The sequence below is a fragment of the Hyposmocoma kahamanoa genome, unplaced genomic scaffold, assembly GCF_003589595.1.
Source record: "Hyposmocoma kahamanoa isolate Upper Pololo Valley unplaced genomic scaffold, ASM358959v1 202, whole genome shotgun sequence".
Lineage (NCBI taxonomy): Eukaryota > Metazoa > Arthropoda > Insecta > Lepidoptera > Cosmopterigidae > Hyposmocoma > Hyposmocoma kahamanoa.
The window spans coordinates 5,992,581-6,010,948 of NW_020653726.1; the positions used below are offsets into that span (position 1 = coordinate 5,992,581).

The window sequence follows — 18,368 nt, forward strand, 5'->3', positions numbered from 1 at the left end:
TCCGAAGTAAGTCCGAGTTTTCTAGATTTGTATAGTCTCCGATTGGGATTGCGTAAACGCGTTAAGACGAAAGGATCAGGAATTTATATAAAAGTAAGGTTTATTAAAGGTTATAGTACTTAGTAAAGGCTAATTGTACAAGATAGCGTGACAATTAACGTGGCATTCTCTCTTCGTTCTTATTTTGTATCTCTGGGATATCTACCTAATATAAGAATTGGTAGGAAGGAGGGAAAAAATAAAACATAAAAACTCGACATATAATTATGGACACAAAAATCTTAAAGCATCTTTTATGAGTAAATTGAAATAGGTAACACATTCACATACCTTAACGTATAGTCAACAACATATTAAGTTTTAAAGAGTAAAGCCAAAGATGTTGTTCACTGTACATTTAAACTAAATTAAATTATGGCTGTCACAGTGATGATCTTAGATATATCTCCGAGAGTCGTCAACTTGAACTGGACATTGCCTTGATTTTTTTTTAACCCAACCAGTATACTGTGAAACAAACTGCACGCGGGTTCCATTTCATGCAGCGGACGCTCTTAGAAGATGACAATTTGACAAAAAGCATCGATATCGAAATATGTACCAATGGACCAGTTGTTACAATAGACAAATAGAAAACCACCGTGAGACTCAGACATATCAAGTAAAATAACGGATAACTCTATATCTATTTAAGTCGAATTTTTGCTCGACATGTGTCGGCGAGAAACTATCCTTGTTTGCTTCATTTTGTTCAAAATGGCTGCAAGGGCTTTGGCGCGCAGTTTCCGTTGAGTCACCGCTGCGGAATCTCATGATTAAGGACCACGAATTGGTTCGAAACATGTCGAGCAAAAATTCAAGTTAATTATGTGAGTTATCCATTATTTTAGTTAATAGACAAAATACATAATACTTTTGATTTTCCTTTACTCGAAGTAATTTTTGCTGAGAAGTGTGTGTTGTTAATTAATTAATTTAAAAAATTGTTGTTAAGTAAAGCTAAAAACTTACTTATATACTTAACTATCGTAAAACACTAAGCAGTGGCAAACAACAGATTTTTGAGTACATTTTTTTACCCCAACTTACATATCGATACTTTTTGTCTGATTTAATAGAGCATTAATAAATACTAAAACTAAATTGTCCTTTATCTAGTTATAGTTTAATTGAACATCAACTGTGTCCTGGTGCGACCGATCGACGTAGACGTCGTGATTTACCAGGGAATCCTCTTGCGTACGGCGGCTTCGCGTTTGTCGTTACGTAGTATACACCACGTGCACTGAAAGAAACAATCTTACAAATCATGGGAACAGAGTCGAAAAGCATTTTCGAATCGAACGATTCGAAGTGATAATTATCGATCTTGATATTTATAAAATTAATTCTCTTCTTCTTTATAATGTTATTATAGCTTCATCGATACCATCGATGGTTCCGCCAATGGAACAACAAATCGACGCCTTACTTTCTCGTACTCGTATCTTATAAAGAGTGATTATTCAGGAGATGGCAAAACTTTCTATTTATTTTAAATTTCTTATCAAGGGTGTTAATTTGGATGCATTACTTTAAGAATAGGTAAAAGTCAGTGTGTGAATACGAAGGAAATGTGATGTGAAATCAGGCCGCAGAATTTGTATATACAGTCCATTTTTTACATTTCAGTAACTTTGTGCTTGTGCTTTGTGCTTTGTAGCTTTGGTAGCCTAATGGTTTGACCTACTGCCTCTCAAGCAGAAGGTCGTAGGTTCGAATCCGGGCTCGCACCTCTGAGTTTTTCGGAATTTATGCGCGAAATTTAATTTGAAATTTATTATGAGCTTTACGGTGAAGGAAAACATCGTGATGAAACCTGCACGTTGAAGAAGGTTCACAACCCTCGAAAAAACGTGTGAAATCTCCAACCCGCATTGTGCCAGCGTGGCGGACTATGACCTAAAACCCTCGCCTAGAGGAGACCCGTGCCTAGCAGTGTATACATATTTTGATGATGATGAGTTGATGTTGATGATAAGATGGACTGTCTACAATACTTACGAAACTACGTGTACGTACATCCATCCAATTCATAGGTACAGTAACGTGGATATTGGATGACGTAATTCCTACACTCCTATAAATTGTATAATCTATCATTACCATCAACCCATTGCTGCGCACTAGTTAACTGAAAAGAAAGAGTTTAGGGTCTGGGTCGCCTCCTGGCCTAATGCACTTGAGGAATTCGCGAGTCTTCGTTATGTTGTATTATTATCTGTGACATGCAGGTTCTATCACGGTGAAGGAAAACATCGTGATGAAACCTGCACGTTGAAGAAGGTTCACAACCCTCGAAAAAACGTGTGAAATCTCCAACCCGAATTGTGCCAGCGTGGCGGACTATGGCCTAAACCCTCGTCTGAAAGGAGACCCGTGCCCAGCAGTGGGACATATAAATAGGTTGATGATGAATTTTGTGCTATAAGATACGAGTTTGAGAAAGTAACGCGACAGAGTCAAATGTCAATCTCAAAAAGAGTCACAGTTAGTTTTTTTTTATATTGACTTTTTTTCGTGTTTATTTTTTGTCACTGGTCGTTATTAGATAAAAATTTAAGAAACAAAGCTATGAATCAGCACGGATAATTATCGTATATGTATTGGATATTTATCAAAGAATATATTAATTAATAAATTCTTGATAATTTCGAATCCGATTTTTAGATATAATATTATTTAGGGGGATAGTTAGGTGTGCTGTCCAGACGGTGTTATTTATTTTGAAAAATTATAATCATTAAGGCCCAGAAAATTAAAATGTAAAACCTAAAAAAGGTATCACTTACTTATGCGAAACATGTTCTCCCATCAGTACGTATTCTGTGTCTTTTGGTTCACACCATCCAATTAGGTAGGAGAAAAGATTTGGACACGGGCCCGCCCAAAATCCGGCGCGGCTGTTTATAGACTCGATAAAGTATGGCGTCACCTTAGTGTGGTCGCAGGATAGGGTTTCTAGACAAAATAAAACAAAAAATATTATCAATGAAAAATATTCTTATACTAGCATTTTTGATACTACTAAGGACATCTAACGGCGGCAATGAAAACTAATTGAATTCGCGCGCTCGATAACGGCGCGCGGAACACACATATTGAATGACTGAATGAATGACTATTAGTTTCTTCATGTTGGGAGCACTGACATTTCGTACACGAACTTGCGCCATCTGTGTTTTAAGTAAAAAGTTTTACGCAGTACTTGTTACATTTTTAATTCTCAAATAGTTCATAAAACTACGTGTAGAGGGCGAAAGCAACACAAAACTTTTCTTCATATTTTGTGAATTTTTTTTTTTTATTTTTTTTTATGACATTAAGTAACGGGACGAACAAGTCGTGTGCCTGATGGTAAGCTACACGCCTGCCCATAACAGTTGCAGTGCCACCAAGAGCTTTAAATTACAAAGATCTTGGGGGCACTGCCACTGCGCCCGTCACCCTGAGACATAAGTTGACAAGTCTCATGTGCCTGTAATTTCACCAGCACCCTTACCCTTCACAACCGGAACACAGTAATGTGACCATTACTGCTTGGCGGCAGAAATAGGTAAGGTGGCAGTACTTCCCTGGACGAGCTCTTTCACAAGGAGCTCTACTGCTAATAAAATTATGAATGAATATTATTAAAAAAAATCCAACGAAAAATTATTTATGGTTACAGAGGATGGGAAGTCAGAGGTCAGGGATTGCTCGACGAGTAACAATTGCAAAGTCGAGGGCCAGTGAAGAAATGATGAAAGACTAGGGAATGAAGGAGATGTATTAGACACGCTAGTGGACAGCTGACTATATTAGTTTTTTAACCGTCATTAAAAAAAGGAGGAGGTTCTCAATTTGACTGTATTTTTTTGTATTGTATGTATGTTACGCTATAACTCCGGCGTGAACCGATTTTGATGTTTCTTTTTTGTCGGAAAGATGAGACCAATATTGAGATAGATTGGCCCCATTTAAATTTGACGAAAATATACCACCTCTAAGGGTGACAAATTAGTTCGTATACTAACTATAGGTATAGTTCAGTAAAAAGATAGATTGGTAAGTTTAGTATGACAGGTAAACTTTGTGTTCTTTATTTTGAAAAGAATGCAAGTATTTCCGAGCAAGTTATAGAAAAAAAATCTTACGGAAAATGGTGTCGTGGGCACATCCAGGTTGGCTAGAACCGCCATTAACGTAAAAGTCAGCGTGGCCATTGGGTCCCCATTGTCCTAGAATTCCAGCACCGGTATGCAAAACATCCACAAACAGTGCATCTGTGTAGTCCAAATCACGGGAGCGATTGTTGCCCATGTAGAATAATATCGTGGGATCCAGACCTAGAAAGATTTGACAATAATAATTATTGTCGTATGCAATTAAAGTTCTCAAGAGTCCAACTACCTCAGCTGGAATTCAAATTTTTCAAGTACTGAATTGGTTTTATTGTGCGGGTCGAGCGACAGGGACACTGGCTTTATTTCAGAATCAATTTTTTTACAAACGAAATTCAAGCCATTTGAAATTTTTTTTTATCGTTTATTATGCGTGGTCTATTTAGTTCTGTTAATATGAAAAAAAAACATTGGTATATGTAAAGTACCTATCGAGGTAAGGTTGTATTCCATTTCTATCGTGAAAATTTTTAGGAATCGTGTTTTCACACAATATACTAACCAGTGCGTATCTTCAATTTTATTATATATTTTATCCAAAATGATTGATTCAAGGCCATTTGAGTCTTAAAACATGACTATAAAATAAGTATATAATAGGTAAGTTGGTGCAGGACATTCAGTACTACGTGGATTAAAAAGTCCACATGTATTATTGTAATTTGACAATATACCTGTAATCCTGCCAAGTTTGCCCTGTTGCAAATTGTTAGCGACCAATCCTAGGATATGGGCGCCGACACTGTACCCGATGGTGTGAAGCTTCTCTGGAGGTACCGGCTTCACGGGGTGGTATTGAAGGTATTCCACCAGTTGAGCGATGCACAGACCCGCGAACCGCGGCGCCCATTCTATCTGAAATATATATACAGTTTAATGAACATCATGGTGGTCAAACATTGTGACATTCAAGAAACTTAAAAATTATATTTACAGTGTTTAGGAACTTCGCTTAAGTGAATTGTAGCTCAAATGTCTCAGTAAACTATAATAAAACAGTCTATGAACATTTATGCATACTTTCAACAGGCTTGAAAGTAGGTAATTAATAATAATAATAATAATAATAATAATAATAATAATAATAACGCACACACTCAACATAGCCCCGCACTAGGGAAACCCTGTGTCGCGGGTGCCATGGACACACACATAGACAACCACAAATTACACCCAAACTCACGAGAGAAATAAATGTAGGTCATACAAATATTTCTCCCGGCCCGGGAATCGAACCTGGGACCTCTGCGTGGCAGTCCGGCATGGTAACCGTTCGGCCACGGAGGCAGTTAAAATTATATTGGGTTTCAGATTATGCGTGATATAAAGCACAATGCTCTATAGTCCATTTGTTTAGGTACTTCCTTAACTAAATCTAAACAATCTTGATACACACTTTTATTGAAATATATACTTAACAAATGAGTAGGTATAAAATAGGCATGCAATTTCATATGAAGCTAAATATTTGTATTTGAAAGTAAGTAAATAATAAGTAAAAATCACTTTATAAATGTATATTTCATTAAATAGACATATCAAGATTGTTTACATTTAGTTAAGTACCTAATAAGAAGCACAAACTACCAGATCGCAAATATCAAATACTTCTCTATATTACTACCAATCGAGTGGCAGTACATCACCGAATTAACTCTACTACAAGGAGCTCTACTGATACTGAAGCTCTACTGCTTCTGTTTGCTAGTGTCTGAAAGAGAAGGCGTTTTATTGGGACACTATACGCAGCAATAATTAGAAATGGTTATCGTTACTACATTAAATAAACGAAACCGTTTTTACATTTCGAATGAGAGCGTGGTTCCTTCAGGGTAGTAGTGGTAGATAAGTGAACATCTCGTAGAATTGAGTAATGAGTGGTTACTTAGAATCAGCGGTCCAATTCCGGTCTCTAAAATGCGGTATTGAAAAACCTGACACAAATATTTATTAACAAATAATTTTAATGAATATTATTGCCTTCAGTTGACATTTTACAATAGTACATCAAAACCCTGTTATATAATTACTTGAAACTGATTATTTAGCATATTTAATTAGATTTATAAACACATTTATGATAATTAAAGGTGCTAAAACATGATTTGTAGTGTCAATTAATAAAATAGTTTGACGGTGCCATTACTTTACTGTTGTTTTAATAGCATAAGATCTTTACAAACTGCAGGTTGTTGTGAACTTGCTTTCGGTGCTACTTGATTGATTATAAAACAATTAAGTGTTTGACAATATACGTAAATTACATTCGTCACAAATATGCTTCACATTGATAAGAGTATGACGTACAAATATTTCATATCTGTAGAAATGTTGAACATTACACTAATGCTAGACTTTTGCGTCAGTTATTCGGGCGTATTAACGGGTAGTACTTATGCAAACAAAATTTCGCATGATTGGTATGATAAAGCCATATCTGCAAAGTGACATATTTTCAAAAGACAGGTTTAAAGATTTTAGAAATAAAATAAGTTGATAAAATTTTTATGCTCAAATGGGAGAGTTATAAAATTTAATATATACCTACACGATTTTTTTCATGTAGTTTGTATTATTTTATATCTTTCATGTGACAAAAGCACTTTGACGTGTGATCGCATGTGGCTTTATTATATTGTTGTACCAAGAGTATGATTTTAAGAAAACAGACGTTTTTAGATTGACATAGGTTCTAATAATTTACCTGCATCACAATTTACGTTGAATATTTTTTGTCTTATAAATTACTTTAATCTGTTGTTACACTTTAGTTGTTATATTTTAATCTGTAGTTAGTCTGGTGTTAATTTGTGCATGAACAAAATTCCAGTAAAAATCTGTTTGTTTGTACCCTTTACAAAATAAGCTTAAGCGTCCAGCTGCACGACGACGCGAAAGTTTTCGCGCGGCGACCGCCCAGTTACCACGCTTTTACGTACAGGTACATTAATAGCGAATATTAATTCTATTTACTGGGCAACAACACTGAAATTACTCGGAATAATACAACCGCGTGGTCGCGTAGACCAAAGTCAGGCCAGTCTCGCCCAGGCGCCCGGGACGCTCATTTAAGTTAAAACGTAAAAAGTTAAATAAATAGAGCCTATTTTGCCAGGACAGTTAGATGCTAGCGGTCGCTGCGCGGCAGCCGCGCGGTATGAGCCTGATGAAATTCATGTCGAATAAACACGCCCTAAGAAGTGATGAAATTACAGGCATATGGAACTTGTCTCAGGGTGACGGGCACAGTGGCAGTGTTCCTCAAATCTGCGATTTAAAGCTCCGAGTGGCACTGCAACTGTTATGGACAAGACTGTCCATCACTTACCACCAGGTGCACTACTTTTTCGTCCCATCACTCTTAGTATTATAATAAAAGCTGCAAATTGCAATTATATTCTCATATTTTAGCTTTTACAATAGTGTATTATTCGCACGAAGTTACATACGGGCCATGCTCTCAAAATAATATAATGCATATTTCATAACAAAAACAGTACTTAACATTGTTACTGCAAGACAGTATCATTAAGTCTGAATGGAAAATTGAATATTGTACATATCAGCAAATTTACTAGTTTAGCATTTAGGATTCTTCAAACTATTTGCTAAACTACCTGATTAAATCGTTGTAATTATTGAACGTCATCGTAGGTTTTGAGATATCGCATACTTTCACAGTATTTACATTTATTATGATTTCCTACCAGTTTTATGTACACCCACTTAAATAATTGTTTTGTATTATTAATTATATTATACATAAGACGCAGCGCCTTTTAAAATTTCGAAGCTTAACAAAAATAAATAATGGAAAGCGCCACATCAAACGCATCGCTTATAACTGAAGAAAAAGGGGAGTGAAGAATGAATGACGTCAACATATAGTACTATATGTTGACGTCTGTACATGCCATTAAAGTACTTTTGTAAGAGGAAAATGCTATCGTTTTCCTCCATTTATATTTTTGAATCAGCATTATGTGTAAGAAAAAGCATCAACGAATTTCAATATTGCAGTTGAGCAAGGCGCAAGAAACTGCTACATACTCCGCACATTAAAATGCAAGTCTCAAAAATCCATATCAAACCGTACAAATCTATAATAAAATCCCTAACACAATAAAAAATTAAACAGGAGATACGTCTTTTCACCACCTACTTAGAAATGTACCTACAATTATCAAAATGCTATTACTCTGTAATTGAGTTTTTGAATGACAATCTGGAAAAATGAAATTTGTTAAAATTTCAATTGGTTTAGTTAGTATTTTATTTGCTTTTTTTTTACATTGACTCAGAAAAATTATGAGCAATACCCTTATTTAGTAACCTAACTTTAAAGCCTATAAATGTACATATACGAAATAAATAAATTAAGGTATCTAAAAAAGTAGCAAAATACTTACTTGACTGAGACAAGGTTCCTTGACCAATGTCCCATAATCAACAATAATGATATTATAATTTCCCTTAGTAAAGTACGCTTTCCGCATATCCGTACTGGGGGACAGGTTTCTTCCCCCTCCGAAGCCATGCACCACAAGCTTGGTAGGATGGTTCGGATTGAACTTAGAGTAGGTCAAGGAATCATCGTCTAACGTGTTAAGAAGTTCGCCTTTTTCTTGAGTTTTCCTGGAAACATAATGAGCCTAGTTAATGTATAGATACGTAAGTAAAAGAGGATGTTGTAATACGTTAACTCGTGTATAATTTTCAAAAACAATGAGATCTGTAGGTGAGAGGTATAGAACCCTAAGTGCAAAATAATAATTTTTACTACAGAGCGTTTCATAAGGAATGAGGCTTTTAACTAGGCGTTTCAAATCAATTTTAAGATCCAATAAAATACGTTAAACAAAAACCAACTACCATTGCGTGATGTTTAGCTTTCTAAAAAGCAATGTTTGTAAAAACTTCTAAACTCCAAAATATGGACTAAAGTCCTTTAACTCTCACCTGTAACTATAGGCGTGTCGTAAAGTACAATGAACAATATACTCTGCAATAATGCACACTTTGAATATTGGACTACTTTATCATAGTTGGCATAGACCTCTAAATGTACAGTTCATAGCAGAACTACAGTTGACAGATAATAAATTAACGGATAAATGCATTGTCTTCGTTACTATTCGATAACTGTAACTTTATATACTTGTTTCTTGAAAAATTATCTGGCTTTCAAGTGACAATTAGTAGCAGTAGAGCGCCTTGTGAAAGAGTTCGTTCAGGGAAGTACTGCCACCTTTATTTCTGCCGCAAAGCCGTAATGTGAACATTACTGCGTTCCAGTTTAAAAGTGTAAGGGTGCTGGTGATATTACAGGCACATGGGACTTGTCAACTTATGTCTCAAGGTGACGGGCGCAGTGGCAGTGCCCATACAATCTTTTTTTATTTTTTATTTATTTAATAGTTTATTGTACAGGAAAAATACAACAAGTCACAAAGAATACAAGCGAAATTAAAAACAAAAGGTTCTGCTTATTTCTAATAGAAATTTCTTCCTGCAGACCTAAATACAGGACACTATAATTAAATACTATCTTTGCAATTTAAAGCTCTGAATGGCACTGCACCTGTAAGGGATGGTGGTATCGCTTACCACCAGGTGCACGACTTGTTCGTCCTGTCACTTGGTGAAATAAAAACAAAAATAAGCGTGGATTGCCACGAACCTTATGTGGACGGAGAAAAGAACAAAACAAACAAACATTACATAAGATAATAAAATTCAGTTCACGTATCGAGCATCTCTAACTACATGCAAACGTGCTCATATGTAACGTCGAACAAGTTTCGCATATCACAAAATCTCTCGATCAGATATGTGTGTCACGATCTTCTCTACGCATTTCTTGTGTAATATGTTTTAACCCGTTCTTTGTCTGTTGTATGATAACCTTTGGCATATAACTTATATTCATATCTTAAAAATAAGGCTCGTTGTATTGGTAATTCCAGTCAAATAAAAAGTAAATAAAGTCGGCCGTCACATAAGGTGACCAACAATACGTAAGTTCCTGTATTATAACGGCCATTCTCACATTCAGTGTTCTCAGCCTAATTACCGTAGCCATTTCGGTGTCCTTAGCTTTATTACCGTAGCCATTGTTTTTTCTCACATGTACCCAATAACATTGAATTATGAACAACTTCAAGCTTAACTATCAATATGTCTAAATGTCATTAGAATAGATATACAAAGTAGTTGTCGAGTTATTAAAACACCAATATTGGATGGAAATCGTAATTAGATCTAATTACCGTAGCCTTGGATACGTTAATTAGAAAGTTCAAACATTTTTAAGAAAAACCGACATTTGGGTTATTTCTACTGATACAAGTGCGATTCAAGATTTTTTAAATAAATTTAAAGTAGGTTTCTTAATATTTGATTAGTGGTAATGATTAAAAATTACTACAAATCTTTCTTATGATTAATCACAGCTGTTTCAAGAACAGTGTAATAATGTACATTTTAATTATTTCTGCCGATGGAAAACCTTAAAAGTTAAAAAAAAACATGTGTCGGTGTGTGGTAAATTAAAATCAAAGTTATTTATATGTTGTTAGTAGTTCTTTATAACTTTTGTTTTTATGTTTTTTTAAATGTTTGAACTTTATTATTACCGTATCCGTGGCTACGGTAATTAGATCTAACTACCGTTTCCATAAAATATTTGTTTCTAAATAACTCGTAAACTATTTTGTCTATTCTAGTGCCATTTAGACATATTGATAGATAAGCTTGTAGTTGTTCATATTTCAATGTTATTGGGTGTATTAAGCGAAAAAACGATGGCTACGGTAACTAAGCCGCAGACACCAAAATGGCTACGGTAATTAGGCTGAGAATGCAGAATGTGAGAATGGACGATAACGTAATGTTAATTTTGAGAGTGATAAGTCATTAAATTAAAATTTACTAATTAAAAATCATAGTCTTGTATTTTTTGTCTTAGTAGGGCAAAGTAAAATATTGTGTGGTCTCCTTCCGGAATCCGGTTTCGTTTCACTCTCAGTTGACCCATTCGCAAATTACAAAATACATTATGTCTCACCAACTCGTTTGTGCAGTCAATTAAAGAGGTGTCTTTCAACAATTATAGAGACAAGGCAATTAGCATTCGGTTTTCCCAGCTGTAAAAATAAACTGGTCCTTGTTCGGAGTACCACCAAATTATTCATGCAGTCAGTCAAAAAGTAGTTTTTAAATAATTATTAAAAATACATTAGGTTTTTGGTTTTCTAAATTTGTTTTACATAAATATGCGCATTTTACTGCACTCTTGATTTTATGTTGCGAGACTCGAGTGCAAACATGGATTCTTATGCTCTCATGGGAATCTCATTTTTCTTAGCTTTACATAATTTAAGATGCATGCTTTTGTGCGACGCTGATATGATAGTGTACTTGTTGCGAGTTGTAATAACTTTGAGTACTTGCCAAGTTACTTTGTAATAGGGCGCACTATAAGTTTTCGGAACTGGCTACTTACATGAACAATATTTAAAAAGTAATTACAACATATGAAAATGGAACCATGCAAGACGACTATTTATAGCTGGTTTGCAGAATTCAAACGCGGTCGTGTGTCTCAGTGACGAATTTCGTGATGACCATCACATCATGCTGTCAACAACAAAAACATCGATGCTGTGCGCCGTATGATCAAAACAAAACAGTCATGTGACGTGCCATGAGATTCGAGCATCTTTAGGCATAGGCATGAGTCAAATACAATCAATCCTACACAAACATTTGGGTGTGAAAAAGGTTCAAAAAACGGATCGCGTCACTTGGTGCAATGCCGTGCTTACCAGATTCAACGAAGGGGCGTCAAATTTGGTGTGGGACATAGTAACAGGTGACGAAACATGGATTTACAGTGACGATCCCAAAACAAAGCAGTAATCGAGCGTATGGGTCTTTCGGGATGAGCCGAAATCAACCAAAGTGGCGCGCGTGCAAAGATCTCTAAGCGAATGATTGCTTCTTTTTTTAATAAAACTGGACACGTGGCTACTGTTGCTTTGGAGAATTGTTGTACCGTGAATAGTGATTGGTACATTACCATTTGTTTGACGAAAGTTATTGACAAACTCCGTAAAAATAACCGTAAACGCCGTATCATCTTGCACCATGATAATGGCAGTTCTCACACGGCCAGACAGACAAATGAATTTTTGAAGGTGAACAACGTTGACCTCATGAGCCATCCCGCGTACAGTCTCGACCTGGCACCTATTTTATTTTATTTATTTTATTTTACTTTATTTATTTCCAAAAATTAAGAACCAGTTACGCGGTCAACGATTTTCATCACCTGAAGAGGCTGTCGAAGAGCATGAAAAATATGTTTCAGAGATTGTCACGGAGGAGTGGCGTAAATGTTTTCAAAATTGGTTCATTCGTATGAAAAAGAGCATTAACGCTAACGGAGAATATTTTGAGAAACAATAAATTCATTTCTGATCATTTATAGCATTTTTTTCTTATTCATTCCGGAAACTTATAGAGCGTCTCACGTACTATTTAGAGTTGCTATGGTATTGTGTAACGGGCCGTTTTCCGCAACTCGTCGTTGCAACGCATATTTTGCGTGTGGTAAATCGCCTTTATTCACAATTACTTTGTTTTGTGGTTAAGTTTCTTAATATTACAGTATTAGATGATTTATTGTCATTATCACTATTGTATTATATACAGATTGCATTGGAAATGTGGATAAATGTTATTATTTTTATATTTTTTTAACCGGCTTCAAAAGAGGAGGAGGTTCTCAATTCGTCTGTATTTTTTTGTGTGTATGTCGCACTATTACTCCGATATTTGTGAACCGATTTCGAAATATTTTTTTTATTGTAACTTCATTAGTGATCCCATTTAAATTTGAAGAATTCCTCCTCTAAAGGTAGCAAATTACAATGAATCCGGTGTATTGAATTTCACACACTTTTCGTTAACCGATTTCAATATAACTTGGCACATGGAAGTAATTCCAATGAAATAAAATGTGATGGTGACCTAGAGCTGATCTGATGATGGCAATGGCAGACAGACGAGAGGAACTCGTCTACAGTATACAGCAGCTACATTGTGTTTAGGCTCATATGATTTGTTTTCATGAGTTTTAGTTACCGTTAAGGAGACCACGGTAACCAACACAGTAAACTAGGATAAGCAAACTTTTGAGGTCGGTTTGTTTTTAACCGATTTCAAAAAAAAGAAAAGAAGTTTTCAATTCGACTGTTTGTTTTTTTGTATGTATGTTACGCGATAACTTCAGCGTTTATAAACCGATATTCATGATTCTTTTTTTTTTAAAAAGAGGTGACTTTAGTAGTAGTCCCATTTAAATTGGAAGAAAATATTTCACCTCTAAATGTGGCAAACTAGGGGTTTAATCCAGTTTTGTGTACTTTCCTATAACCGATTTGAATAAAAGTTGGCATTCAATGTAATTCCAAACAAAGACGATTTTAATAAAAAAAGTTATGATTATTATTTACATATTTGTAATGTTTTTATTTTTTTGGAATATCAACCGGAATATTATTATAGTGTACATTGACCCTTAAATGAATTTGTGAATTTGTGACTTTGTGAAGACGACTGTCAAGAACAAGTTTATGTTAGTTGCTTTATTTATACATACAACAATAATAATCATTGACATAAATCAATGCAAAATAAACAAAGAACTTTTCCATGCAGATTAAATATAGAATAAAAGCAAAAAGACAATGGATCGGCACCTCGTTAGTCACATAATGTTTTATAATAAACATTTTATCTAGTTACCGCGCCCGTAGAAAGTACCTACGTTATCTACAATGAACGACATACAAATATTAATGACGAACAAAACAAAATGGCACGATGTTTAATATTCCATTATGTGCAAAGTGTTCTAATCGCCTAGTCGATCGGACTATGAGAACTGATCTTGCTTCTACGATTTTATTATGGAAACGCGAGGTTGCCTACAACAGCCAAGTCTATACCTTTTTCTTATTATAGAATAAATGCGAAATTGATCTCCAACTCATCTGATGGAAAGTGACGATGAAGTCGATTATGGAGAATGTACACCAAAATAATGCCTATTCACTCTCGCCTTAAAAAGGCTCAAGTTAAGTTAACGTTATATTCAGGGATACACGCTAGATATACATATTCCATTCTAGCGTACTTGCATACTGCAAACAAGGAATTCCACTATGGAGTGGAATTCCTTGCTTGCAGACATAGACACAGACACAGGCTATCGAGCCGCTCGCCTGGAAGCGCAAAACTTCGGCGAATCTTTGGAATATCCACAACTTAAACGGAATTAAATCGTGCAATTCCATCGCACACTCTACGTGATATATCCTGTGGAATGCAATGGTAAAAGATTTCCAACTTCGCCTCAGCTGAAATTGAGGATTTCTAAGTTAAGCACGGAAGTTACGCTTCAAAGTGAGAAATATATTACAACAGCTTTATTTGGTCATTTGCTATTATGATAAGCATGAACATTACGTACGTATGTAATACGTGCGTAATCCGGTAGTGTTATTTCAGCTTTTTTGTATTTTATGACACCAAGAGACGGGATGAAAATGTCCTGCACCTGGTGGTAAACGACACGCTTCTCCATAGCAGCAGCTGCAGTGCCACTCAGAGCCTTAAATCACAACGATCTGAAAGGCACTACCACTGCACCCGTCACCCTGAGACATAAGTTGACAAGTCCCGTGTGCCTGTAATTTCAGCAGCACCCGTACCCTTCAAGACGTGGTGTCTCGGGACACAGTAATGCTCACAATTACTTCTTGGCGACAAAAATAGGCAGTGGCAGTACTTCACTGGACGACGTGAAGAGTTGCGAAGTCTTTCGCAAGGAGCTCTTCTGTTAGATTCGAATATATTATTAGCTAAGGGTACTTTTAAAAAAATACAATGAGGTCCTATTTATACGTCAGAACTATACAACCACAGCACCTATGAATGATACGATGGAGTTCGTATTATATTTGGGAACAACACAGATGGACACTAACCTTGTGTAAAGATAAAACTGCATCCTGTGATGAGGGCAGCGGTATGGCGGAGGGATGCATGATGTGGTGTTCAACAGATCCCGAACTGATTGAGGCTTTTTCTCGGGACGACTGTTCTGGGAGTGATCACCTTCTTGCTGACTTTCTGATACTGAAATCAAGAGAAAAAATCATTGGATCAGACTGCCTGCCACTGAATTTTATTATCACAATGCGTAAGTAACAGATATTTTACAAAAGATTTTTAATTTTATCGTTTCACTACTATAATACCGTTCTTTACTTTATTTAAGCGGAACTAGACACATAGCTTTACATAATGGTGCATTAAAGTTAATGGATGCATGTACGTCCAATTGTACGTATATTATATACCGATTTGTATTCCAATTTTCAATGAAGTCAAAGCTAAAGTCGTTTAATGCAAAACCTGGTCATCGTAGAAGTAGAAATATCACAAAAGTTGTAAGCTATAATGAGGTCAGTCAGAAATAAATGGCGGATGCTTTTGCCTTGTGCCGAGTGACAATTTCTTTTCTTCTTAGTAGCCCCGCATTAGGGAAGCCCTGTATTTTTTTTCACAATTAGCAAGTGCGTGAAAATATTTCGATAACACATTATTTACATTTCAAAGAGGAATTTGTATAAAGATATATTCAACACAACCAGGGCGTAAAAATTGCGTCGCAGTTGTGTCAAGATGTTTTAATGCGAAATTCCTAGTTTGCAAATAGAGTTTCTTTGTTATACATGTTAAGTAAGAGGTACTACACAAGCAAATGAGCATTGCTTGTAAACTTCAAAGATATGCATTTTTGGTTGCATAAGCGTTCCAAAATTAAAAAAATGTATACTTGACTTGTTTTGACTACGGCTATGAATATATTTAGCATGTTTAGGATTACATAATAATTAATCGAGTAGGTCGACTCGGTCTCCTATTCGCCGCTTCACGACCTTACAGTTCCTGTGGAATTCCGATAATATATGGCCGTATTAGAAATTCGATTTTATGTTTCAGGGACCCTGATAATATTTAAGTGTAATAAGACTACTTTTGCCTGTTCGACGCTTCACGTTCCTCGGAGAGTAGGGTTGTCACATTATCGTTTTAATTGTCGTTATCTACAGGTTACAAAACATAATTTGAAAAATTGTTGTGTCATCTCAACGTCGTTCTATATTGAAATAATCTTTGTCAAATGCAGAATTACATATTGATATTTATAATCCGGATTAGTATTTCGATTATGAGAGTATAATAATAAAATAAAAACGAAATGCGAGTTTGTATGTATATAACGATACATTCATAGATAAAAAGTTATAAATTTGACACAGAAAAATATTTGAAACACCGAGCAAACGCTTCAATTCTACAGTCAAAGCTCTGAGTGGTACTGCAACTATTATGGACAGGCGTGTCGCTTTCCATCAGGCGCATGACTTGTTCGTCCCGTAACTTAACTAAGTTACTTAACTTAGTAATATATTATAAGAAACAAATTGCCTTTAACCCTATTTTTCTGCATACTGTCTCTCTGTCTTGAGACACTAGATCACCGTCATAATTATGGCATATCAAATTTGTTCTATATATTTCTAGTTCTAGGTATTTATTGCACCACGATGTACCACGAAGAATAAAACAACCTTTTACATAACACCGCTTTTTGCCCCTTTAGGAATAAGACAAGTGTGAGAACCAGAAACTCATGATCTCTTAACTAGTATAAATTTCCTCATGAACGAAGGCCAGTCTTGTTAAGCCGATTATCAATGAACTAGTGACAGACGTGGTAAAGACAAGACACCATGCTTTCACTATTCAATGGATTCACCATTGTGTTACTTTCAATTGATTGTCACCTGTGTCGCCACAAGTGAACAAATTGCATCGTGATTTTGTAATCGATTCATTGTAGTACGGTGGGTCACAACTAGCAATAAACAATGTATAAAAATTTTATGTTGATAATTGTAGCTTACGTCACTTATATAATTCAAATTTGCAGTTTCAAAATGTTACAAACTGTAACTGTTTAGCTTAACATGTAGCAAGTTTCTACATCGAAAGTCTTGTACTGTAAATATAAAATCACATAGGTATCGGAATCTGAACAAATGGTTTTTGTATAAAGCACACACTTAACTTTTATTATAATGTATTCGTATAATAATAGCAAATAATGCTCGTAACTGAAATTATGTTGTATAATGTCAGATTATTTAATCGGAAACTAGTCTAAGTGAAATTTATTGATGATGTTTACATATTATTACATGACGTTACACACAGTTTAACTAAGTTGTAAATATACCAAAATTATTGCAAGGTAACAGCCCCATATCTTTCTACATTAGTATACGAGAAGGGAGGACTATAACCTGTGCGTGCATAAAAAACCTTTTAAGTTCAGGTTCTAACCTCAGATCAGCCAGTGTACAGGATTGTCACAGACCGATTTCACTGACTTCATCCGGTTCTCTATTTTCCAGATAGGTACCGGAGCTGTAGGTACGCTGACTTCCCGTTGCGCATTGCATAACTAATGGTTGCCACCGCTAAGACGTTGACTCTAAAGTCCACTACCAAATTTCCTCTGGTGACGGACCTGTATATACACTCACCTCCCGGCAACTCTGAAGGTGTCTCTCCAGTTCCCAGAAGCGGCTGAAGCGACCGGAGAATGTTTAATTCATCCTGTTCTAGCTCTTAGGGCTATTACCGGGGATATCGGTCGCAGTGTCCTGCGACAATGTCCGGATACGGCTTCCAACTTAAACGGTAACTCACGTGCCCCATGCATCTCCTCACTTTAGGCCCTCGACTAGCCCGCTACAAAGACGCGCTAGCTGCACACGAGACAGACGCCCCGGCCACACACCACCGGAGCAGATGAACATGTCTGTCTCTGCAACTCACCACAAACTCCACGCCATATCCAAAGCTGGGTCCACCAGAGACGCCCGTGAAGGCTTACCACTGGCGGAAGGCTTGGCCCGGACGCCCGCCGTACCCTGGTCTTATCGGGGAGCCCGTACTCTCTCCGAAACTCTCAATCTCTCGGGTGGGTAGATAGGGACAATTGTAAAGTAACAGTAGAGCTCC

The 18,368-nt window shown here is 36.1% G+C and overlaps 1 protein-coding gene across 2 annotated transcripts in view; it reads right to left on the reverse strand.

Annotated features, from left to right (window-relative positions):
* Positions 1-275: 275 nt before the first annotated feature.
* Positions 276-18,368, reverse strand: part of LOC113226942 (pancreatic lipase-related protein 2-like) — a 31,225-nt gene continuing 13,132 nt past the window's right edge. Inside the window, exons 2-8 of one of the 2 annotated variants that reach the window (XR_003310159.1) lie at positions 15,257-15,407; positions 8,612-8,837; positions 4,877-5,057; positions 4,176-4,367; positions 2,832-3,000; positions 1,120-1,285; positions 276-573 (exon numbers count right to left, since the gene is read on the reverse strand). Coding sequence is in view for 1 of the 2 variants with exons in the window: in XM_026459758.1 (XP_026315543.1) it covers positions 1,177-1,285; positions 2,832-3,000; positions 4,176-4,367; positions 4,877-5,057; positions 8,612-8,837; positions 15,257-15,407 (1,028 nt within the window). In the remaining variant the exon portion in view is untranslated. Of the gene's footprint in view, positions 574-836; positions 1,286-2,831; positions 3,001-4,175; positions 4,368-4,876; positions 5,058-8,611; positions 8,838-15,256; positions 15,408-18,368 lie in introns of those variants that run through there. The other variant, XM_026459758.1, reaches the window with a different exon arrangement.